Source organism: Chiloscyllium plagiosum, chromosome 13 (genome assembly GCF_004010195.1).
Source record: "Chiloscyllium plagiosum isolate BGI_BamShark_2017 chromosome 13, ASM401019v2, whole genome shotgun sequence".
Taxonomy (NCBI): domain Eukaryota; kingdom Metazoa; phylum Chordata; class Chondrichthyes; order Orectolobiformes; family Hemiscylliidae; genus Chiloscyllium; species Chiloscyllium plagiosum.
This window is the reverse complement of record NC_057722.1, coordinates 62,621,456-62,647,435: the sequence shown is the minus strand read 5'-3', so window position 1 is coordinate 62,647,435 and position 25,980 is coordinate 62,621,456. Positions and strand designations below refer to the sequence as shown.

At 42.9% G+C, this 25,980-nt stretch overlaps 1 protein-coding gene across 4 annotated transcripts in view; it reads right to left on the bottom strand.

Annotated features, from left to right (window-relative positions):
- Positions 1-25,980, bottom strand: part of fgf12a (fibroblast growth factor 12a) — a 339,524-nt gene that overhangs the window by 149,956 nt on the left and 163,588 nt on the right. For 3 of the 4 annotated variants that reach the window (XM_043702611.1, XM_043702610.1, XM_043702609.1), the window contains exon 2: positions 775-783. The exons of the other annotated variant lie outside the window; for it this stretch is intronic. In XM_043702611.1, the coding sequence (XP_043558546.1) occupies positions 775-783 (9 nt within the window). The remainder of the gene's footprint in view (positions 1-774; positions 784-25,980) is intronic. 4 annotated transcript variants of the gene reach the window in all.

Genomic DNA, 25,980 nt, shown 5'->3' with positions numbered 1-25,980 from the left:
CATGTGATCTCAATATGTACCCATGTGGCCTGTGTATTTATTGGTAAAACAGAAAAACAAAGATGGTGAGTTCTCTGATTGGTTTGAGTGCTGTACTGTCATGGCTATGAAGTAAATCTACATATAAAAAGTATAGGCATATATCGAAACTTTGACTACAACGATGACAAGTAGTTAAAACAGTGTTAGCATTGCAACATTCCTGGCTGGTCAGAGATTTCCAATAGACCACAGTGACCAAGTGACAACACTGATAGAGGTTTCTTTGTTAACAATCATTAGGGACATAGATAAGGTGAATAGTAAAGGTCTTTTTCCCTCGGGTGGGGAGTTCAAAACTGGAGGGTATATTTTTAAGCTGAGAGGAAAAAGATTTAAAGGGAACCTGAAAGGCAACTTTTTCACACAGCGGGTGAATCATATGTGGAATGGACTGCCAGAGAAAGTGGTCGATGTACATTCATTTACAACATTTAAAAGACATTTGGACATAACTAGGAAAGGTTTAGAGGGATATGGGCTAAACATAGATGGGACTAGTTTAGTTTGGGAAATTTGATCAGCATGGATGGGGGCCGAAGGGTCTGACTCTCTAATTAATAGGAGCACTTTAATTGAAAGCCAGAGGAAATGCTAGGGAAACAAAGATTGGCAGCCATCCCAACCATGGGCCTCCCTCCCTCACTCACTCACTGTCAGTCCCAGCCACACATTCAGTCACTCCCAGAAACATCTCGTCACTCATTCCATTAGAAACAAGGACTGTCCACTCACCTGTGCAAACTGCTCGCCATGAGGGGGGACATCAATTTGGAACAAAGAAGAAGAGATGCATGGGATTAGAAAACTTGTCACATTTATTGTTTTTTTAAAGAAAGAAATTTTTTTTCTTAAAAAAAATGAGAGTGTTTGAACTTGGGTGGTGCCCGGAGCTGAAATCTATAGCTCAAAGCCCCCTCACTGAAGGTGGCCACTGAAGTTGGGGGAGAGCTATGACTATGCAACATAATCACCACATGCACAGCCTCCATTGGTCTGTCAGCACAATGCATGCAGGACACACAAACATGGGGAAAGCACCCTCACCCCCCACATCATTGTGAGAAACACTCCCTACCCTCCTCACCCTCTGGAGCTGTGTAACCTCCTTGAAAAGGGGAATAAAAGGAAAGGGGAAAAGAACAATTAGGGTTATTTTCGCGCTCTCACAAATGGGACTCTGATTCACGGGCACACATTTTTAAAAAAAGCTCACAACACACACAAACACAAAAACACACAAACACCAACACCAACACATTTCTGCACAAGAGCTCACAGAGATGGCGATAGATTGCTAAGAGATACAGGAGGATGAAGGTTTGACAACAGAGTAATTGTAACAGGTTGCAAACAAAATATATCTTCACGCAAACAGAAAAGTTCACAAAGTATTCACATAGAGGGAAATACAAGAAAAGATCACTATAGGTTCAACCAGACTCTCCCTTTCCCATTTATTAATTCCACTTTGATGTCTTCACACATGAGGAATATGAGGAGACCATTTAGCCCTTTAATCCTGTTCTGTCATTTAATGAGGTGACTGATCTGTCACCCGATTCCACACACCAATCTTTGTCCCATGATAAGACTGCAACAAGTGGGACCATTCTGCCAATCAGCTCTGCTTCGCCATTCAATAAGATCACAGCTGACTTGATAATCCTTACCTCCATTTTCCTGCCTTTTTGTCATAACGCTTGTCTCCCTTAAAAGTTAAAAGTCTCCTTATCTCAGTCTTGAATGTACTTTATGATCCAGCTTTAACAATCCTCTGCACCTAAGAATTCCACAGATTCACTAGCCTCAGAGAAGAAATTCTTCCTCGTCTTTGTTTTAAATGAGCAGCCCCTTATTCTGAGATTATGCCCTCTGGTCCTAGACATTCCTATAAAGAGAAACATGCTTTCCACATCTATCCATCAAGTCTCTCCCTAAGAACAGTGTATCTTTCAATACAGTTGCATCTCATTCTTCTAAAATCCAATGACATCAAGAGCCAAGCTCTTCCATAAACCATTCCCTCCATAGCCAGGATAAGCCAAGCAAATCTTGTCTAGACTACCTCCGTCACCTTTGATAAAAATGTTCATAATATTCCAACATTGTCGGACTAGTGCCTTGTATAGTTTTAACAAACTTGCCTATTTTTAATATTCCATTCCCTTTAAGTAAATGCCAATATTCCATTTGCCTTCCCGATTACATGCTGAAGTTGTTACGTTAGAGTTCGCTGATTTATACGAAGACTCCCAAATCCCTCCGTGCTGCAGCTTTCTGCAGTCTTTCCCCATTTAAATAATATACACTTCTAGTCTTCCTGTTAAAGTCATAATCGCCCATTTTCACACATTATATGCCAACTGCCAAGTTTTTGCCCACTCTCCTGACATGTCTACGTCCCTCTGCAGACCCTTCGATTTGGCTTCACCACTTGCCTTCCCATCTATTTTTGTGTCATCTGCCAACCTGGCAGTACTATATTCACTTTCCTTATTTGAATCAGTAACAGATAGTTGTGGCCTCAGTGTTGATCCGAGTGGCACTCCATTCATTACAGGGTGACTTCCAGAAAATGCCGAAGAGCTTATGAAGAGCTTTTGTTCAAATTGTCAATTCTCCTGCTCCTCGAATGCTGCCTGACTGGCTGTACTTTTCCAGCACCACACTCCTCAACTCTGATCTCCAGCATCTATAGTCCTCATTTTCTCCTTTCTGAAAATGCCTCCTGCTCTGTTTTATATCAGTTAGCCGATCTTCTATCCATCCTATAACACCATGGGTTCTTACCTAATGATGATGATTAGACACCATGATGGCGACTTATAAACCTTTACACTGTACTTTTGTTTGTAAAATTGTGTGTGAAAATTAGAATAGAATAGCAGTTTATTAAGTAGCCTAACATATGGTACTTTAGCAATTGTCTTCTGAAATTAAAACACATTACATTCACCACTTCCTGTTTGGCACTGTTGTTTCTAACCCATGTTTCTCCCTCTCATGCTAAATTCCACCATGATTATTTAAATAACTCCACAACTTCACTCCTCAAAAGAATTCTAATAAATTTATCCAGTGTTCCAATCCACAGGGACTTTGCTAGAGTTGAAGGATTCTTGGGAAATCACCACCAGTGCATCTAACATTTCTGCAGCTATTTTGTTTTATATCCTAAGATGCATCTCATCAGGTCTGGGAGACTTTTTCGTCTCTACTCCCATTAGTTTTTGCTCTTCTTCCATACTTTTTCTCTGGTGATAGTTATTACTTCCTCTCTCTCGTCCCTTGATAAATTAGAATTTTTGAAATGCAATTAGTGTCTTCTAGTGTGAAAACTGATGCAAAGTATTTATTCAATTCCTCTGCTATTTCCCACTTGCCCGTTATTATTTCCCTGGCATCATTCTCCAAAGGACCTTTGTTAACATTGGCCTTTCTCTTCATTTTTATACATTTAAAGAAGCTTTTACTCTCCATCTTGCTATTACTTGCAATTTTACCCTCAAAGTTTATATCCCCCCTTTAGTATTTTTAGACATTTTATGTTGATTTTAGAACTTTCCCAAACTTCTAGCACTTAGTTTTGCTGAACTGTATGTTTTTCTTTTAATTCTTAAATTCTCTCATTAATCATGGTTTGCTTAACCCCTTCTTCGTAGATCTTTGTCGCGAGCTATGAATTATCTTCTTAATCATTTGCTTCTGTTCCTTAACCATCTTTGCTGCTAATCTCCTTTCCCAGTCAATTCCAGCTGACTCTGCCCTTGTTCCTTTGGAATTACCATTATTTAAGTTTAGCACTGTTGTTTCTGATCCATGTTTCTCCCTCTTATGCTAAATTGCACCACGGTTATTTAAATAACTCCGCACACGTCGGTAATCCATCACCAAGTCACCCTTTACTTACACGTGCATAATACTGGACAGTGGTCTAGCCCCCTCAGAGCCAGCTCTCAAGAGTCCACAGACCCTCTGACACTCCTGATTATATCTGTCAGCCATGTCTCCCTGATTGAACCAGGTAACAGTCCCAACCAGGAAACTCATATTCTATGAGGTCTACCTGGCCAATCTTGTTACAATCACTACATCCATCCCCCCCGGAGTCTGAGGACATAGGCCAGTTCTATTTCTTTTGTAGCCCCTCCAGTGCTGTTTTAGCACCAGGTCAGGTTCCCCCAACTCTGCCTCAGGTACAAGTGTCATGTACCGTACTGTAGCCCACCTCTTTCACCCAGAGGACCTCAGAAGAAATTCATCGTCTTCTTCAGGCGGTAAAGGTGACAAGGCTGCGACATCTGCCGTATCCATCTCATAATCCAGGATTTCTTTGACACTACACAGAGGGGGAGAACCCATGGGTTCCAACAGCTTTTCTGACTGCTCTGAGAGGCCGGGTATGTTTTGCTCCTGCACCAATTTTGAGAGCTTGCAGCTTTCATGTGGCCCATATGGTTGTTCAGAACCGTCTCAATGACCCGAACTTTGGACGTCTCATGGTTTTGGCACCAAACTTCATCCCCTGAAGTTAACTGTCTCTCTCACTTACAGGAGTTCTGTGTCTGGCATCGGCATTCTTGATACTGTTTCAGCCTCCACTCCCCCCGAGTTCAGAAAGACCAGATTTAATGTGATGCGAATCTTCTCCCCATCAGCAACTCTGCTGGAGCTATCCCTTTGGTTGCATGAGGGGTGGTCCTATAATCAAACAGGAACCAGGACTGTTTGGTATTGAGTGAGGCTGTAGGCTGTTTCTTTAAGTCTGTCTTCAGAGTTTGCACTGCTCTTTCCACCAGACCATTGGCAACAGATGGCATGGAGATGTCTGAAATATGCCAAATGCCATTTGACTTTAGGAAGCATTTGAATTTCATGCTGGTAAATGACGGCCCACTGACTGTGTCAAACACTTCCGTGAGGCTGTGCACTGCAAGAGATGTTCACATTGTCCCTGTATTTGACCTCATTGCATGTCCAACCACCTTGGGTGGGTGTCCACAATGACTAAGAACATTGAACCCATGAAAAGACCTGCACAGTTGACGTGTATTCGAGGCCAGGGTTTATCCAACCATTCCCACAAATCTGAGGGAGCTGGTGGTAATATTTGTCCTTGTTGGCACTCGGGGCACTACCCCACTGACGTGTCTATATCTATATCCAGTTCTGGCCACCAGACATAACTTCTCACCAATCTCTTTATTTTGTAAAGCCAGGGCTGATTCTGGAGGGAGTTCAGCCAGTATCTGGCAGCCATGGTTGCTCAGGACAATCACTCCTGCTCCCCAGAATAAAATGTCATCTTAAATGGTGACCTGGTCTTGCTGGGTCTGGAAAGGTTTCAATCTAGTTGTGATGGCCCTTTGTTTTTTCCATCAACCACCAGCTGTCGTAATTCACCAATCAAAGGAAAGACCTAATCTGTGGTATAGACACAGGAGCCGAGGTACTCTTGACTACTCTCAGTTTATCTTCCAAAGGGTGTAAGCCGGTCATGCCAACTCTGTAGCCTAGGTAGGTCACTTGAAATGCCCAGAATACATTTTTTTTCCATTTATAAGGCATATGCATGCCTTAGAGAAATGTCTAAGGACTTTGCCCAAGTTCTCTTCAGCTCCTTTTTGGTCTTCCTGGTTATATTATGTCATCCTGATGAATGGCGACCTGGGGTAGACCTTGTAAAATATTCTCCACTGTCTGCTGAAAAATGGCAGAGCCTGACAATACCCCAGATGGCAGTCTCTTATATTGGTATAAACCCTAATGGGTATTAGCTGTAGCGTACTTTTGGGAATCATCATCTAACCGCAATTGCAGGCACACACTGCTCATGTCCAGCTTCATAAAGGGCTTTGTGTTTAAGCCCTCTACATGAGACACTAAGTATTTATCTAGCTGCGAGAAGTGGTTTACTATTTGGTTAAAATCCCCACAAAGGCAAACTGCCCCATTCAGCTTCTCAATCGGTATGCCCGGTGTAGCCCTTTCTACAAACTGGACTGGTTCGATGACTCCTTCACTTTGCAGCCTCCTGATTTCTGCCTCTACTTTTGCCAGTGAGGCAAATAGCCCTGGGCAGGCCTTGCAGAATCGTGGAATCATCTCCTGGTCAACATGTAAGGTGGCCTTGGCTCCTTTGACAGACCCTAGACCTTCCTGAAAAACGTTCGGGTGTTTAGTGAGAACTTCACTCAGACAGCCATTTTTTAATTGAAACATGTTGAATCAATTAGGGTGAATCAATTTTGTCCCATCAAGCTTGGGCCCGAGCCTTTTACTACAATCAGTGGGAACTGAACCCATTGCTTCTCATGAGACCACAACCAAAGTTGTATCCTGAATCAGTTAAGGATCCCTAGTATAGGTTCTCTGTCTAGCCGAGGTCTTATGCAAACTTAAGGGTTGGAGTCCAGGGCGAATTTTGTTTAAGATTAGTTCTGCAATCACTGATACAGCTGCACCAGTACCAACCTCCCTGAGAACTGGATGACCATTTAACCAGATGTTTGATCGGTTCTGATTTGAATGTTGTTAATGTTCCAAGCCAGATGTCGGTGGGCTGACCAAGGTGTGCCATCTCCTGGATACCGGCCTATGAGTTCTCTTACTCAATTCAGGCCTAGTGGACTCTTGCGCTGTGCGAAGGAAATGTAAACCATTTGGCCAAGGCTTGGCTTTGTTTTGGGGTTTTGCTGTTGGCTGATCTAGAGTCCCTCGGTTCAGGATATGTCCTGAGTGAGGCTATGCAATTGTCTTCACTTCCTGGTTATAGTATGTCATCCTGATGAATGGCGACCTGGGGTAGACCTTGTAAAATATTCTCCACTGTCTGCTGAAAAATGGCAGAGCCTGACAATACCCCAGATGGCAGTCTCGTATATTGGTATAAACCCTAATGGGGATCCTTAACTGATTAAGGATACAACTTTGGTTGCGGTCTCATGAGAAGCAACGGGTTCAGTTCCCACTGATTGTAGTAAAAGGCTCGGGCCCAAGCTTGATGGGACAAAATTGATTCACCCTCACGTGGAGTCCCACAAGCTCAGGCAGCCTGGTGAGGGTGTTCATTTCCATCGGAATACTCTGTAACTCATATGTTCCACTTGCTGCATTTTCGAATAACAGAGCCAGTGGTGGAGCCCGTTTGAAGTCCGGTTGAGTTTCAGCTAGCAGGCACTTTTGCACGGTTACATCATTCATCTCACATCACAAATGATCTCTCAGCATCTTACTAAAAGTCACATGCTTCTGCCAGTCATCTTAATCCAGTCAAAAATCCGGACACTGATTCCCCTGGTTTTTGAACTGCCGAGTTAAACTGATAGTGTCTCGGAATTAGAGGAGACTTGGGGTTGTAATATTCCTGAACTAAATCTGTCAGTTCTGTCCAAAATGAAGACGTTGCTATAGAAGTGTTGATTAATCTCACTGCTAAAATGTGTGGCTCTTCATTTTTGAATGTCCTCTTTGTCCCGCCACCCTCCCTGTAACTAACAGAAATAGTTTCTCTCTATTTAACTTATGATTAACCCTTGTACCTTGAAAACTTCAAAAAATCTTAACCATTCATTTTTAAACTGTAGAAGATACTCTAAAGCTTGACTAATCTCCCCTCATGATTCAACAGATTTTTTTTTTTTAAATGTCATTCACAGCATCTGGGCATCACTGGCTGAGCAAGCATTTATTGCCAGCCTTGAATGCCCTGGAGGCAATGTCGTGAGCTGCCTTCTTAAACCACTGCAGTCCTTGGGGTGAAGGGACAGCAAGAGCGCTGTTAAGGAGGGAGATCCAGGATTTTCCCAACATCAATATAGGAATGGTGATGTATTTCCAAGTCAGGATGGTGTGCTGCTTTGAGGGGAATTTGCACGTTGTGGTGTTCCCAAGTATTTGCTGCCCTTTTCCTTCTATATGATATGATAAAGATTGCGGATTTGGAAGCTGGTGTCAAAGAGCACTGGTGAGTCACTGCAATTCTTCTTGTAGGTCGTTCACGCTGCTATCACTGTGCATCAGTGGTAGACCTCTAAATATTGAATGTGGTGGGCCAATCCAGTGGGCTGCTTTATTCCAATTGGTGTTGAGCTTCTGGAGTGCTGTTGGAACTGCACTCACCCAGGCAACTGGGGAGTATTCCATCACATTCCTGACCAGTGTCCTGAAGATGATGGACAGGCTTTGAGGAGGCAGGAGAAGAATTATTTACCACAGAACTCCTAACCTCTGACCTTGTTTTTTCTCCACCTATGGTTGGTCCAGTTCAGTCATGGATTAGTGCTCACACCAGAATGTTGACAGTGGAGATCTACCAATGTACACCACTGAGTGTTATGAGCGAACAGTAAGATTTTACCGTTGGGTAATTCCATGATGCAAAAACTACCTTCCAACAATCAGCCCATGCCTCAGCATTGTCTGCGCCCTTGCTACATTTGAGCATAGGCTGCTTCTGTACCTGAGGAGTCACCAATGGGGCTGAGCATTGATGATTGCACAAAGGTCCCCACTTCCACCTTACCATGGCCAGAAAGTCATTGATGAAGCCACTTGAGATGGTTTAATGTTGAAGATATATTTGGGTCAGCTGGTTAACCTCAAACAAACACAACCAATGATGAGATGAGTGTAACAAATGGAGATTGTTCCCCTAACTCCAGTTAGTTTAGCTGCACTCAACCAAATATTGCCTTGATATAGAGGGCAGCCAGTCTCACCTCAACTCTGACCAATCTAGATTGCACTTTCTTCAAGCTCACTATATCGTCCCTGAGGTGTGGCGTCCAGAATGCTCATGATATCCCAAGTGTAATCTAACCAAGGCTTTGCGGCAGATGGACTCAAACTCACTAAATATGAAGGAATCATCTTGCAGTGGCCAGATAATCCATTCACCAGTCCACTTAACATTTTCTCACCGGGATCAAAGCTTGAACTCATTTCCATTCTTAATCCTTTCGGACTTCTAAACTCATGTCTCCAGGGACTAGCACTATAGTGGACAATGTCCCTCAACCTCACCTTGATTGGTCAGCTCTGGGTCCCCTCAAACTCAATGAGGGTTAGTGCCCCTGACTTGTGCAAATATTCCAGATCTGGTGAACCAAGGTCTTCTAAGGAAACACCAACAGCCAGACAGGGACACAGACAGAAAACAAGACAAGGGCAGAGAGCCAGGCTGGGGCAGACAGCAAAACAGAGATACAGACAGAGACTGAGAGATGGGAACAGTCATTGAGTGTAAACACAAAGAGACAGAAAGAATATAATCATCATGCGGCAGCAATAATGATACAACTGAACACATGCCCTATCGCTGTTTATAATCAATTAAAATTCCGTGTTGTGATTGTGAAACCATGAATGGTCAGGAGACAATCTTAGTCAGTGATCTTTTAACAGGCCAAGCTTAAGAACAAAGTTTGGCTTGACACACAATCAGCCACATATTTTGTTTGGAAGCAATAAGGGATAGCTGTTTCCACACTTAAATGAGTTTACCATTTGTCTCAGTGTAATGTCGGTCAAAAAACATTTCAGCATGCTACAATACATTTTTCTAACATTTGCATATAAATTTGTTCACAATGTCATCAGGTATGTGTAATAATGCTGTGCATCAAAATAAACCTTCTCAGCATTGTTTTCTTGACATAAAATTTCTAATATGTTATCTGCAAAAAAAAGGTTTAAATGCTTCAAGTTCATTCTAACAGATTTCTGCACGGGCAGTCATTTGGTGAACATAATTTAACCCTTAATGACGCAGATAGCATTTGCCATGGTTGATAATTCCAAATTCCAAATTCCATTCTGTTGCAGTCGACTAAACCAGGCCAGGCTCTGTCTGCTTGTGACAGATGTTAACTACTACAGTTTAATTTAGTGGGTCAAAGATGAGGCCGGGGCCACCATATTCCAATTACTAAAAAAATAAAATTATAGACTCAACCTCTACAATGTGCAGAATGAAATAATTGAGAATCAGTCTACTAGACAGAACAGTATCAGCACCTCCAGAAGGGCAAATCACATCAAACACAGAACCAGTGGCGAGAGGGCAAATGAGTGATCAAGTCATTACAGAACGGAATGACCTTTCAGTCCATTACCCATGCTGGCTCTCAATGGAGCGATCCAATCTGTTCAATTCCCCAATCTCTGCCTGTTGCTTTGTGAGTTTAGCACCTTCCAGCAACCACCCAAATTCCTGTAGAAAATATTCATCGTCTCTTCCACGCCCATTGTAAGCAGCAGCTCTTTTCCATTCACATTTCCCAAAATTTTAAATCTGCCTCCCCCAACCCTTGTCCCACCTGCCAATGGGAACAGCTTCTCCCTGTCTATATTATCTAACCCTGTCACAATCTTGTACCTTTTCATCAAGTCTCTGCTCGATATTCTTTGCTCCAAGGAGAACAAATCCAGCTTCTCAGAACTATTCTTGTCGCTGAAATCCTTCCTGTCTGCAACCATTCTGGCAAATCTCCTCTCACCCTCTCAACAACCCTCAACTCGCTCCGAAAGTGTGATGATCAAAGTGGATGCAATCTGATAGAAATAGCTTAAACAGAGTTTTATAAAGATTCAGCATAACGTCCTGACCTTTGCCCTCAATACCACTTGTACCATCTTCAAAGTGCAAGATCCTTCCAAAAGCTGATGCACATGAACCCCAAGAGTCACTGCCTCTGAACACCCAATAAAAATGTGTCTTCAGGTTTACATTCCATTTCCCTACCCATCAGTGAAATTACTGCAGCCTGCACATCTTCGTCATTTGCCTGTCTGTTCTGTTTGACTGTCTATGTCCTGTTAATCGCTTAGTATTATGCTCATTGCTTGCCACACCTTAGAGTTTAAAATCCCTGGCAAAGTTTGAAATTAGCTGTAATTTTTCTAACATTGACATTGCTGATTGGAGCATCATTTATTGCTTGAAAATCAGGGAGTGAGCCACCACACCACAGTTCATGTGGTGTAGGTACACACATAGTGCTGTTAGGAATGAATCTCTTGGAGTTTGACCCAGTGACAAGGAAGGAACACTGTTATAGTTCCAGATCAGATGACAGCTTGCATGGGAATTTGAATGTGCATCTGTCAGCCTTGCCATTCACGATGGTGGATGCAAAGGGGCTTTGGTGAAATGCTGCAACGTATCTTGTCAATGACACATACTGCTGTCATTATGTGTCAGACGTGAAGGGACTGAATAAATGGTGGTGAATGTGGGGCCAAGCAAGTTGGTTGAAGCATTTTGGATGGCATTACGTTTTGTGAGTGTTGCTGAAGTATCCTTATCCTGGCAGTGAGGACTATTCTGTCACACTCATGACTTGTGCCTTGTAGGTGGCACTAAAGTCACCATAGACTGACTATACCATAAAGCTGTTCGTTCATTAGAGAGAGAGAGAGAGAGAGAGAGAGAGAGAGAGAGAGAGAGAGAGAGAGGACTGGTGATGGTTTAAGCTGAGGGTGTTGCTGCCTCAGGCAAGGGGAGAGGTTGAGAAGGAGAATCATTCATGGTAAACTCAGCTGGTGAGGCATTGAACCCACACTGTTTGCATTACACTGCATTGTAAATCAACAGTCCAGCCAACTAAACTAACTGAGCCCCGAGTCAGTGCATAAACTTTGAGGAGTTACTCAGAACAGCATTCCTAGCCTCAGACGTTGGACAGTTAGATGCTCTCTTGTTGGAGATGGTGGCTGCCTAGAACTTTTATGACATGAATATTATTTGCCAGCCCAAACCTGGATGTGGACTATATGGACAAAGACTGCTTCAGTACGTGTGGAATCTAGAATGGGGCTGAACATTGTGGAATCAGCTGTGAGCATCCCCACTTCTGACCTTATGATGGAGGAAAGACAAAGCTGCTGAAGATCTTAGGCCAGGACACTACACTGAAGAACTCGTGCAGCGATGCTCTGCGGAAGGTTGGTCCAGACTCGATGGGCCGAATGGCCTGCTTCCACACGGTAGGGATTCTATGAATGAGCTGACTGACCTCAACAACCACAACCATTCCCTTAGTGCTAAGCATGATTCCAACCAATGGTTTGTTCACCCCATAATTCCAATTCAATCCAGTTTTACTGGGACTCCTTGATGGAAAGGGCATTCATTCTCACCCATAAAACAAAAGACACAGGAACAAAAGTAAATCATTCCAGTCCATTGAGCCTGTGCTCCATTCAATGCCTGACTTGATAATCTTCAACTCCTCTATAACCCTTGATTCCCTTACTGATTAAAAATCTCTGTATCAACATTAAGTATATTCAATGGCCCAGCCACTATAGCAGTCCATGAAAAAGAATTCTACAGAGAAGAAATTCCTCTTCATCTTAAGAGAATGACCTTTCATTCTAGAAAAGGGAAACAAAAATCTACATTTACACATGTTCAGCTTTTCTGTCATGGTTAGGAGCGGAGTGTCCCAGACAGAACCCATGGGAGTTTAGTGAATGGGTCATTGCTAATTGGTGATAATTGGCGGGATTAGACTTGTCCTACTTTGTTTGTGGGCAGGATATGGTTGGGCAATATTTCACATTGTTGAGTAGCTGCCAGTGTTGCACTTGAACTGGAGCAGCAACATCCAAGTACATTTAAGCATATATTGCTTTAAAATACAGCAGTCAGAGCACCAATTATTGAGGAACACCACTGTCGACCAGACTGCAAGGTTTTAAAAAAAGACATTTCCCATGGCTTATTTTTGCTGTCCTTAAGCCAATTGCTTTATCCAGGTTTACCCTCCTATTCCTTGTGCCTCCATTTGTTAAACAACCTTTCTCATGATTTGCCAAATGTTTTCTTAAAATCCATATGGACAAAATCCACTTATTTTCATTCATCAACCTTTCCTGTTACTTTGTCAAAAAAATCAATTAGATTAGCCAAGCTGCTTGTTATAATTCCATCTGGCTCTCCTTAAATAACACAAATCTCTGTTGATTTCTTTTTCCCTGATTATCTTTTCTAAAACCTTACCCATTACTGATGTTAAATTGACCAGACTGTAGTTTACTAGCCATGTTATTACACCCTTTGTTGAATATTAGCCCAGCACTGGCTACATTCAAACAAGTCATTGGCAGGATAGAACTTGAGTATTGGTGAAAAAAGACACACTTTGTCAAAGCTTTTTGTTTCGCACTCATCAGGATTACTCACAAGAATATCAACGTAAAGGAAAAGCGCACACTTATTTTACAATGTTGAATGGTTGGCAGTGGCGTTGCTGGGGAGATTGCGCACATTAATGCTGATTGACAGCTTCCAAACCTTGTTTAAATTTTAAATGTAGATGATAGAAATAGCAGGGGGCCATTTGACCCCTCCTGCCTGCTGCACGATTCAATATGCTCACAGCTGATCATTGAGCTCAATACCCTCATCCTACCTACCCACCCCCCCACAATCCCTTGATCCTTTCAGCCACAGGTGCCATCGCTACCTCCTTCTTGAAAACACATATTTTGGTCTCAACCACTTTCTGTGATAGTGAATTTTACAGGTTCACCACTCTCTGGGTGAAAAAAATTTCTCCTCATCTCAACCCTAAAAAGTTTGTCCTTTCTCCTTAAACTATGAACCAATGTATTGGAGTCCCACATGATCGGGAACATCCATCTTGCATCTGACCTGTCTAACCCAATTAGAATGTTAGGTTTCTGAGAGATCCCCCTCATTCTTCTAAACTCCAATGAATACAATCCTAATGGACTCAATCTCTCCTCATAGATCAGTTCTGCCATCGCAGGAACCCATTTGGTAAACCTTCATTGCACTGTCTCTCCAGCAAGAACATTCTTCCTCAGATAAGGAGACCATTACTGCACACAGTATTCCAGGTGTGGCCTCACCTATGCCCTGTATAAGTGCAGCAACACATCCCTGTTCCTGTACTTGAATCCTCTTACAATGAAGGCCACCATGCACTTTGCCTTCCTTACTGCCTGTTACACCTGCACACTTACTTTCAGCGACTGGTACTTGATGACACCCAGGTCTCATTGAAGATTTCCCTCTCTCAATTTACAGCCAGTCAAATAATAAGCTGCTTTCTTACTTTTACTACCAAAGTGGAAAACTTCACATTTATCCACATTATATTGCATCTGCAGTGTACTTTCCCACTCAGCTTATCCAAAATCATACTGCAGCGTCTCTGCATCCTCTTCACAGCTCACCCTTCCATCCAGCTTTGTGTCATCTACAAATTTTGTGATATAATATTTTGTCCCTTCAACTAAATATGTATTGTGAATAGCTGGAGTCCTAGTATCAATCCCTGCAGTACCCCACTAGTCACTGCCTGACAGCCTGAAAGAGACCCATTTATTCCTGCTCTTTGTTGCCTGTCAGCTAAACAAATTTCCCTTAATTATGCTGGAATTCTTTGAGGTTGTAACCAGTAGATATGTCAAGCATGATTTCCCTTTTATAAATCCATAATAACTGTATCTGATTCTACCACTGCTTTGAGTTAAAAAACCCTTGAAAATGAACTCCAACATCTTCTCCTCTACCAATGTCAGGCTCACTGCTCTATAATTCCCTGTTTTCTCTTTATCTCCCTGTTGAAATAGTGGGCTTACATTAGCTACCCTCCAATCTCTGAGAACTGTTCCAGAGTCTAAGAAATCTTGGAAGATGACGACCAATGTATACACTATTTCTGAACGGGATGTAGATAGAGTCATAGAGCTACAGAGCTGTACAGAATGAAAACAGATCATTTGGTCTAAATCATCCACGCCAACCAGATATTCCAAATTAATCGGGTCCCATTTGCCAGCTTTTGGCCCATATCCCTTTAAACCCTTCTATTCTGTACCATCCAGATGTCTTTTAAATGTTGTAATTGTCCCAGCCTCCACACTTCCTCTGGCAGCTCATTCCACACACTCATCACCCTCTGCATGAAAAGGTTGTCCCTTAGGTCCCTTTCACCATCAAACTATGCCCTCTAGTTTTGGACTCCCCTACCCTGGAGAAAGAGACCTTGGCTATTTGCCCTAACTATTCCCCAATTTTTTTTAAACTTCCATAAGGTCACTCTTCAGTCTCCAATGTTGCAGGGAAAATAACCCCAGCCTAGTCAGCCTCTCCCCACAGCTCAAGCACTCCAAACCCTGCAACATCTTGTAAATCTTTTTCTACACCTTTCACATTTCACAACATCTTTCCTACAGCAGGAAGACTGGAATTAAATGCAGCAATCCAAAAGTGGCTGAATCAATGTCCCGTACAACTGCAACATGACCTCCCAACTCCTATACTCAATGCACTGATCAATAAAGGCAAGCATGCAAAATGCCTTACCCACTGCCCTATCTACCTGCAACTTCACTTAAGGAACTATGAAACTGTACCCCAAGGTCTCTTTGTTCAGTAACACTCCCCATTAAGCGTACATGTCCTGCCCTGATTTGCGTTAACAAAAATTCAACACCACAGTTTATCTGAATTAAACTCCATCTGCCACTCCTCGGCCCATCTCATCAAGGTCCTGTTGTTCTCTGAGATAACCTTCTTCACTGTCCATTATGCCTCCAATTTTGGTGTCATTTGCAAACTTATTAACCACATCTCCTAGGCTCACATCCAAATCAGTTGTATTAATGATATAATTTATATTTATTTTTATTAAATAAAAAATAAAAGATGATCAAGCCCTGGGGATTTATTAGCCTTCAACCCCACCAACACCATTTTTCAAAGGATACACATTTGCTTCAGTTCCTCCCTTTCATTGAATCCTGTATTCTCCATTATTTCTGGTATGCATTTCAGAAATACCTCTCTCTGCTTACACTTTATCCTGACATTAACCCAACTAACATTTGGATAATTAGCATTGAAGTTGCCAGAGTCCCAGAGGATCACAGGGGTGCTCTATCACACCTCAGGCGAGGGAAGAGATCGAGAAGATTGGACCTCCATGGTAACCTCAGTCAGGGCAGGAATTGAACCCATGCTGTTGGCATCAATCAACATTGCCAACCAGTCATCCAGCCAACTGAGCCAACGAACAGCCAAGTAGTTGGCTAATTACAGTCTCACATTGTTGTGAGTCTATTTTGCTTGCATATCACTGATTTCCTTGCAGATTTGTTCATCCAGATTGTCCACAGATTTTCTAAAGAAAACCCCATTAGCATGATCATAGCCTTTTTTGTTTCTCAGTTCTAACCAAATGCAATCTATTCAAAAAGACAGACTTGTTGAGGAAGAGGGTGCTGAACTTGAATACCCATGAAGATACTTTCAATCAACCTCTTCGGACATGCTACGACATAACCTCTGGAGCAGGGGGGACTTGACCTTCTGGTCCAGAGATATAGCCACAAGAGCCCAGTAACTCACTATGTTATAACCGTGGGCCCAAAAAGCAGAAGAGAAACTTCCAAATTTGCAGCCAAGAATATCATTATCTTAATATCAGATGAAAGCAGTACACATTGGAGCTGGGAAAGACCAATGTCAGTGAAAACTGATTTATAATTTTAGTGGAATTATATACCAAGTCGAACCCTTTGGATAACAATAGAGCTGTTTCTTTGAATGTGGAGCTGATCGCCATAAAAAGGAATGCTCAAGAATTACTCTGCAACGGGTTTGAACATGAAGGGTTTGAATACTGCCACGGCAGCTGGGAAATAAAAGTTTCTGAAATTAAGAATCTACTGATGACCATGAAACCATTATCAATTGTCAGAAAATCTAGTCTGACTCACCAATGTCCTTCAGGGCAGGAAATGTGCCACCCTCAGCCAGCCGTGCCTACATATGACTCCAGACCAACAGCAATGTGGTCAACTCTGAATAAATGTGAAGTTTTCCACATTTGTGGTAAAAACAGGAAGGTAAATTATTATCTGAATAATGGCAGTTGAGAAAGAGGTGACGTGCAATGAGACTTGGGTGTCATGGTGGAACAGTCACCAGAGGTTGCCATTTCAGTTTAATCCATGGATTGCACTGAACATTGGATCCAAAAATTGAACAACATAAGGAGAGACAACCTGATCTACCCTCTCTGTGATAACAATAACTTTCATTTGTACAACACCATTAATTTAATGAAATGCCTGAAGGTACTTCACAGGGAGATGATAAAACAAACTTTGATGCTGAACAATAGAAGATATTGGGGCATATGACTGAAAGCTTGGTCAAGGAAGACAGGTTCTAAGTAAGGTCTTCAAGGAGAGGGGGTGCAGCTGGTGGTGAGGAAAGCTAATGGCATACTGGCCTTCATAGCAACAGGATTTGACTATAGGAGTAGGGATGTCTTGGTGCAGTTATACAGGGCCTTGGTGAGGCCACACCTTGAGTATTGTGTGCAGTTTTGGTCTCCTAGTCTGAGGAAGGACATTCTTGCAATTAAGGGAGTCCAGCAAAGGTTCACCAGACTGACTCCCAGGATGGCAGGATTGACATATAATAAAGGACTGGATCAACCAGGCTTGTACTTGCTGGAATTTAGAAGGAGGAGGGGGATCTCATCGAAACATATAAAATCCTGGTGAGACTGGACAGGCTAGATGCGGGAAGAATGTTACTGATGTTGGGCAAGTCCAGGACTAGGGGTCACAGGCTAAGAATAAGGGGTAAGACATTCAGGACTGAGATGGGGAAAAATTTCTTCACTCAGAGTTGTGAGTCTGTGGAATTCTCTCTCACAGGAAGCTGTGGGGGCTAGCTCATTAGATAGATTCAAGAGGGAGCTGGACATGGCTCTTGCGGCTAAAGGGATCCAGTGTTATGGAGAGAAAGCGGGAGTTGGTACTGAAACTGCATGATCAGCCATGATCATATTAAATGGTGGTGCAGGCTCGAAGAGCCAAATGGCCTCCTCATGCAGCTATTTTCTATGTTTCTATGTTCTACATTTCTAAATACTCGAGCAATACATTGAGATTCCTGCTAAGGATCAGCTCGAGAGTCTGCAGCTTACTGCAGTACAATAGCAGCTCTCTCTCAGATTGGGTTGACAGGCCATCAAACAACAAAATCTCCAATTAGCAATTTCCCCTCTGCTAAATCCCAGCTCTGGACACCAGAGCAATTAATCCATGCTGATATGCCCCGTACAGTACCGAGTGAGTGCTGCACTGTCACCACACCAGATTGAGATGTTAAACCGAGAACCTGTCAGCAGTGTCAAGTAGGAATAAATGATTCCATGCTTTATAATGCAAAGGAGTTCTGCATGGCATTTCTTGCCTATTATTTAACCCCCAAACAACATCACTAAAACAGATAACTAGTCATTTAGTCCACTGCTACGACGGACAAACTGGGTGCTGTCATGACAGTACCTATAGAGCTTCACCTGACACAAAAATACATTTGGCTGTAGAACAACCCTGAGTAGGTGGAAAGGACGATGGATGAGGACTTGCCATCTGAGGTAGTTTGGGCTGAGGTTAGGAATAGGAAAGGTGAGGTCACCCTGTTAGGAGTTGCGCTGTATTCTTCTATGTTCTATGTTCTATGTAGGTCTGGTGAGACTTTTAATAACACTGCAGTGTGCAAACAAGTACAGACTGTTCTGCCCACTCAGACTAAGCAGATTGCCTGTCAGCAGAAGGTGTCTGAATATTGTGCACCCAGCTATGTGTCAGAGAAACAGACAGCTGCTTGTGCTGAAAAGCTGCTCAGGGAAAAGGGCAGCAACTTTAACACTGAATTTACATTAAGCAAATTGAGGAAGCAAAATCTTTGGCTCTGCTGCATCTTCAAACTTCACTCGGATCACTCTGAGTTTGGAAAAGTAAGGTTCTTCTCTCATCTTCGGTACAGAGCTCCAATTTTAAGCCAACTTCCCAGGAAGAAAACAGAGGCAAGTTGGGAATGGGATAACAGTTTGAAATCTTACCCAATCTATTTGGTGCATAAAGTTGAATGGACTGTGCGAGCACTTTAAATTAAAGCCATGATTAGACTTCAGTTTAATTCAGGGATTGCACTGAACATAGGGTCCAAAAATTGAACAACATGGCAAGAGACAACCTGACCCAACCTGCCCGTAAAACAACTTCCATTTATACAGCACAATTAATATAAGCAAGTCTTCTAAGGCACTTCACAGGGACATAATAAAGGAAAAATTGATACTGAGCAATATAAGGAGATAATAGGTCATATGACTAAAAACTTGCTCAAGGAAGATATGTTCTAAGTAAGGTCTTAAAAGGTAAGGAAGAGGTTGAGGGAGTGAATTTCAGAAATATGGCTCAGGCAACCAAAGGCACATCCCCCAGTGGGAGAATGTTTAAAAGTGGGTAAGCCAGAAATACAGCAATGTAGAGATCTTGGGAAGTTGTGAAGACCAGAGTAGATTACCAAAACAATAAAGAATTACTAAAAAGGGAAACAAGAGTTTAGGTGAACTACTAACTTTATTTCTCTCTCAACAGATGCTTCCTGACCTGTTGCAGTTTTCTGGCATTTTCTGTTTGGAATTAGTCTGACTGACGAAAAACAATTGACGTTCAGCATAATTATTTGTCCACTCAAGTTCTTGGCCCCGCGGACCTGCACTACCATTCAACAAGATCATGGCTGATTGAATTACTCACAGTCTCATTCATCTGAAAATCTTCCACTCCTTAATTACCATGAAACAATTCACCTCTACCTTCAAAATATCAAAGACACTGCGTTTGCTGCATTTTGTGGAAGAGAGTTCCAAAGACTCAAAACCCTCTACGAGAAAGGAAATTCTGCACATCTGTGTGTTAAATGAGAGATCCCTTATTTCTAATTTTTTTTTGGTCACTCCTCACAATCCCCATCCTCGGTATCATCTTAATAAATCTCCTCTGTACTCTTTCCAAGGCAAAGTTGGACAGAAAGCTCTTACGATATGTTTTACATTTTTTGCACAGAACCTAGTCATTTTAAAATGAACAATTGAATTAAATCTTTGTCGGCTAATGATGAACAACTACGACTCTAAACTGCTTACTTCTGTTCTCCCAAAAAACCAATAGCTCCTGTAAGTTTGAGAGTGCATTGCTGCTGCAGTGTAAGGGAACTGGTAAATGCACCTCAGACATCGCAACACCATTTTGTAGCAGAGGGGTCCATAAAAGTGTAGCATCCTTCTAACCTCCTCCCATCATGTTTCAAGATTAGCACTAAAATGTACACACCCTTCCTTAGTGACTGTTGGGGCAATAATCACTCATTCCACTGCTGTGTCCCCGGCCATCAACTTTCCGGTTACAAGGTTTTGGAAAAAAATGCGAGCTTTGCCAACACTCAAGATTAATGATTGTTATTGCTTGATAGGATCAGTTGGGCAACCGTCTGCCACCACGATAGATTCAATGTGTTCCAAGGAACATATGGCAGGTGAGAACTCTTGTCACTCAATTCTAGCGAGTGGGCCCATCCATACTGCAGGAATTCTTGAAGCAGGTGGGCAAATTAATATTGAAAGGCATCCCAGCTCACATAGCTGGGTGCTTAATGAAGCTCCAACATTAATCTTTTCAAAGGCGCTGGGGACAACAGAGTTGATGCACTGTGCCAAAAACTATGCGGGTGACAGAAAGACCATGAACAGAAAACCACTACAAGATTTTAAGTTGCAAATGGTGAACAACGCTAAAATTTTCCTCCAATGGGTGAAACCGGAGAAGAGGTGAACACATGAACAATTTACGTGCAGGATAAAATCAACCTGTCTGTCTGGTGTGACCCACAACCTGCTATTGTTGGTATACCATCATATATTTACTCCCATCCCCATCTACACTGCGGATTTTCTCAGAGAGATGCAAGAGTTTAACATTCCAGGCTAATGAAGGCAGATGAATGCTTCCTCTCAGTTGACGTGAAGGAATTAAAACTGATCCAGGACCTAGATGGGAAAGTCAGATCAGAAAGATTTCCCACATCTGGATTAATGAGGTTAGTGGTCAGCACTGCTGGAATGATAGAAAGACCGTAACCTACTGAGGGAAAAATGATTGGACTGAAATCATTTCAAACCCACAGTAATAGAGAAACTTGTGATCTCCACCAATCAAAACTAGTGAACCCAGGGGCTAAACCAATCGCAGTGATACTGAACCCTGGAATTCCACCAATCACACAGAGTGATTCCAGAGATTTCACCAATCAAAGGAAGAGTGAATGCACAGAACGCAACAACCACACCAACACTGAACCACAAGAATCCATCAATCATAGTCAGAGTAAACCCTGCGATGGCATCCAGTGTTAAACTGTGGCGTCATTTCCCTACCCTTTACCAACTCTAACTTTTCTCCTTCAACCTTTGGCCTCTAATTTGGCTCCTGGCTCATACAACACCAACTGGTTTTGGGGCAGACACACATAAGGATACAGTGAAAATCAGGATGCTCAAAATCAGGTTAATATTCAGGGAGAATCAAAGATAAACAAGAAAGAGGACAGGGTTGAGTCAATCTTGCCTAAAACAGGGCTCTCTCCAGTTTACTGAGAACACATCAGCCTTATTCTAGCATCAATTTCATCTGGACTTTTCTGAAGCTGCCTTTGACAGCATTAAGACTTGGTCAAGTTCAGACAGGAATCATCTTTTTAGGGGAAAAATGGTCTTAACTTTTAGTATGAATTTTTGGCCTGGGTGAATTCTGTCTTAAAAACATTTTCTTCTAAATTGGAAAATGGTGCCGTGTCTTCAGAGGGATCATCTATTCTGAGAACGATAATGGGACATCAGCCAAAACATGAGCAGCATGTAGGAAGGTGAATTCATAAAATTGTGAATAAACTGCCTTCACTTATCCCAGGGCAAGCCCAGAAAGTAACAATAGCAAGGTGAACACAGTTCAGCATAGGAAACATTAGCATTGTGTGCTTCACATTCGATATTCCCCTTTCCTGGGAACCCCTGAAGCTGAAGCAAAATAAAACACAGAGCAGGGGCAGGGTGAGAGGTGGTAAGCAGGAGGGAATAAAGGAATTTAATTGGACAAGCCTGAATGTGCCAGCTCACTGAATGCATCAATCACATGTCAGCCTGGCACTGGGAAAGTGACTGGACCCAGGAGAACCTCAGAAAGCTGCCTCAGTTCCTCACATGGTTAAACCAACAACACAGTCTGACAAATCAGAAATGGCCGCAGTTCTGGCTCCTGGTATGTACAACGCCAACTGTGCTCGGGGCAGCCACATATAAGGATTTAATAAAAAGCAGGATGTTCAAATTCAGGTTAATATTCAGGGAGAAGCAAGCATAAAACAAGAGAGAAGAAAGAGTCAAATCAATTTTGGTGACTGTCCTCCTCTCCGATATGAAGCTGGTTTACACCAGAATATTAGCAGCAACAAAGTACCACAAAGATGATGTGCCTTTTGTTTGTTGCTGGTGGAGGATGATCTGGCGACACTGTGCATGACAGAGCAGTGATGTGCTCTACATTCTCCTGACTAATATTTATCCCTCGTTTAAACAGATGTTGAAAATATAATTTGATCGATTAGATTAGATTAGATTAGATTACAGTGTGGAAACAGGCCCTTCGTCCCAATAAGTCCACACCGACCCGCAACCCACCCATACCCCTACATTTACCCCTTTCCTAACACTACGGGCAATTTAGCATGGCCAATTCACCTGACCTGCACATCTTTTGGACTGTGGGAGGAAACCGGAGCACCCGGAGGAAACCCACGCAGACACGGGGAGAACGTGCAACCTCCACACAGTCAGTCGCCTGAGGCGGGAATTGAACCCGGGTCTCTGGCGCTGTGAGGCAGCAGTGCTAACCACTGTGCCACCGTGCCGCCCACAAATTACGTCAATGCAGTTTGTGGGATCTTGCCATGTCCACACTGGATTCCACAGTTCTTACATTATAGCAGTGACTAATGCAAGAAGTAATGTAAGGAACCTTTGGGCATCCTGCAATGATGGGAAGCAAGTCCCTTCACTATTATGTCTAAACATGTCTGTGAAGTCCATAATTTACACAACCAGTAACCACCAAAAGCCCTCAGTTAGAAATATATTAAACACTTAGGCGTTTCAATGGCATTTCTTGGGTGATGTCTCATTGAATATTTTTATGCTGAGATCCAGTGTGCGCCTCTCTCTTTTACAGGTCAGACACAGCTGCCGTTGATGGCTGAATACAGCAGTGAGTATTGTGTATCCCGTGAGACCTTTCCCCTTTATCCATCTGCCTTTTTGAATATTCCTGCCCATTGTACCATGGTGACCATCTTACACTTCCTCCTCCAATCTCAAGCATTCCAATGTTCTCCTGACTGGCCTTCCATCTTCTATCCTCCAGAATCTTCAGTTCAGTGAACACACCTTTGCTTGTATCCGAGCGCACAATACCCCACCCTCTCTCCCCCGTCACCACACTCCCAAATATGCTCATTGACCTACGTGGCTCTGTCACACAACGAACATGGGTTCCAAAGAGTCATACTCGACTCAAAAAGTTAACTGTTCTTCTCTCTCCACAGATACGTTCAGGTCTGCTGAGTTTCTGCAGCATTTTCTGTTTTGTTTAAGCTCCCACTCTTGCTTTCAAATCCCTCCCTATCTCTGTAACTTGTTCCAACTCTTTACCCTCCAAGATCCCAGTGTCCCTCAAGCTCCGGCCTCTTGCTCAACATTATTTATCTCTCTGGAATTCCCTCTCCTCCTTTCGGATGGCAGCACTCCAACCCTCACTCTCTGACGGAGCTTTTACACACTTGACATAAGAAAACCTTATGGGGCTCAATGTCAACTTTTATTTGATTATGCACCTGAAAAGCATTCTCGGATATTTTGATGCATTTGTGGGCGGCACGGTGGCAGAGTGGTTAGCACTGCTGCCTCACAGCACCAGAGACCTGGGTTCAATTCCCGCCTCAGGCGACTGACTGTGTGGAGTTTGCACATTCTCCCCGTGTCTGTGTGGGCTTCCTCCGGGTGTTCCGGTTTCCTCCCACAGACCAAAAATGTGCAGGTTAGATGAATTGGCCATGCTAAATTGCCCATAGTGTTAGGTGAAGGGATAAATGTAGGGAAATGAGTCTGGGTGGGTTGCACTTCGGCGGGGCAGTGTGGACTTGTTGGGCCAAAGGGCCTGTTTCCACACTGTAAGTAATCTAATCTAATCCGTAATCTAATTAAAGATGCTATACAAATGCAATTTGTTGCTAGTTGGGCCTCCTGATCTAAATAGCAACATCCATGAAATCATCAAGTCAAAACTGGCAGCTAGCACATGGGGTGGGGGGAACATCAGGACCCTGTAGCACATGCCCGGGGATAGCAAAGTTGACACCATGGGGTCAGGGGGAAATCGGTCTGTGACAGCTGGACAATGGATCCAACTAAAAATCAGAACAACCTTACATAATGAAGCATTTGGGCATACAAAGTATTCTTCCATTAAAGCTAATTACAACTTAGGGGTACCATGTCTCTTGCAGGCAACCCATCCTACCTTAATTGTTGTGTTTACATTGTTAGGATTAACTTTTCTTGACCACAGGACCTGACTGCGATTTTCGTTTCCGCAGTCTGCCTGCTGAAGTTGAGTTTACCCAGGGAAATGCACTATCCCGCTCCCGGATGTGAAAGCAGGAAGCAGTATAAGGAATAAGTCACCTCTGTGGACAACGAGAGAGAGTTAATTAACATTTTAGATCGATGATCTTCCACCAATACGGAATCATATCTGCATGAATGCTCTCTGGCCTGGAATGTTGCCTCTCTCTCCCTCGACCGATATTAACAGGGCCACTGAGTACATGATTTTTGGATTTTACTTCAAGTTCCCAGTGTTTTGTTTCTGTAATAACAGAAAGGTGACCAGAAACCCCAGCATTCAATTAACACCTTCAAAAAGGAAATGGGATCAAATCCCAAACAATGGAAAGTTTGGGCATGGGGTTTAAGGAAGGAGTTGGGGTTGCAGACTGTGGAGGGGTTCAGATGGATGCAGCTGAATGCACGTCCTTCTGCACAACTAGATGATTGACAGGGACATCTCGTATTAGTTTGAATGAGACACCTATCGTGGCATATGCATGGACACACAAAGACAGGCAGACAGACACACAATACACACACATAAAACAGACAGAGATACAAACACATAGAGACAGACACAGAGTGACAGGCACATACACGTGTACACAGAGACATACACAGGGGCATTCATAGAAACAGAAAAACATACATAACAGATAGAGATAGATACACACAGAGACATATACACACACACAGACACCAAGTGATCATGCACAATTCACCAACCTGTACCAAGTTTAAACTTCTGTACAGAAGTATGCAAACAAAAGGATTGCTTTACAAATGAAGCGTGACAAGTCAGTGATCGCAAGCAACTGTCACCCAATACATGACAAGCAATACTTACCCTCCCAACAATCAATTATTACCTAGTGGTTGTACAAGATATCATTACAAGTTCCTCCATCCTGCAGCTCCCATCTATCTCCTCTCCACTAAATTAAATTTATGCAATGAATACCCTCAGCAGCATGATCCACACAAATTAAATGTGCAAGGTGCACCCTGATACTAGCACACAGGGCAACTGAATAATGTAAAATAAGGTTCCAAAGCCATGTTAAACATAGACAAAGGCATAAGTGGGCCAGATGTGAGCCCGGTACAGCACACAATGCAAACGCTGACGCAAAGTGAGAGACTTTTGCTGGTTACTGTATATTCCTGGTGAATGTGATTCACTCTCAATTCCATTGCAGCAGAGGCACTGCACACAGTGGATGCTGCCTGACATTGTGAGAGTGAATGGGAGAGAGAGAGATAGAGAGAGATAGAGAGGGAAAGAAAATGAGTCCATACATGAGAGACAGTGCGGGAATGAGGGGGAGGGGTGGCGGGGGGAGAGTGGTGAGATAAGTGACAAATATAGCGA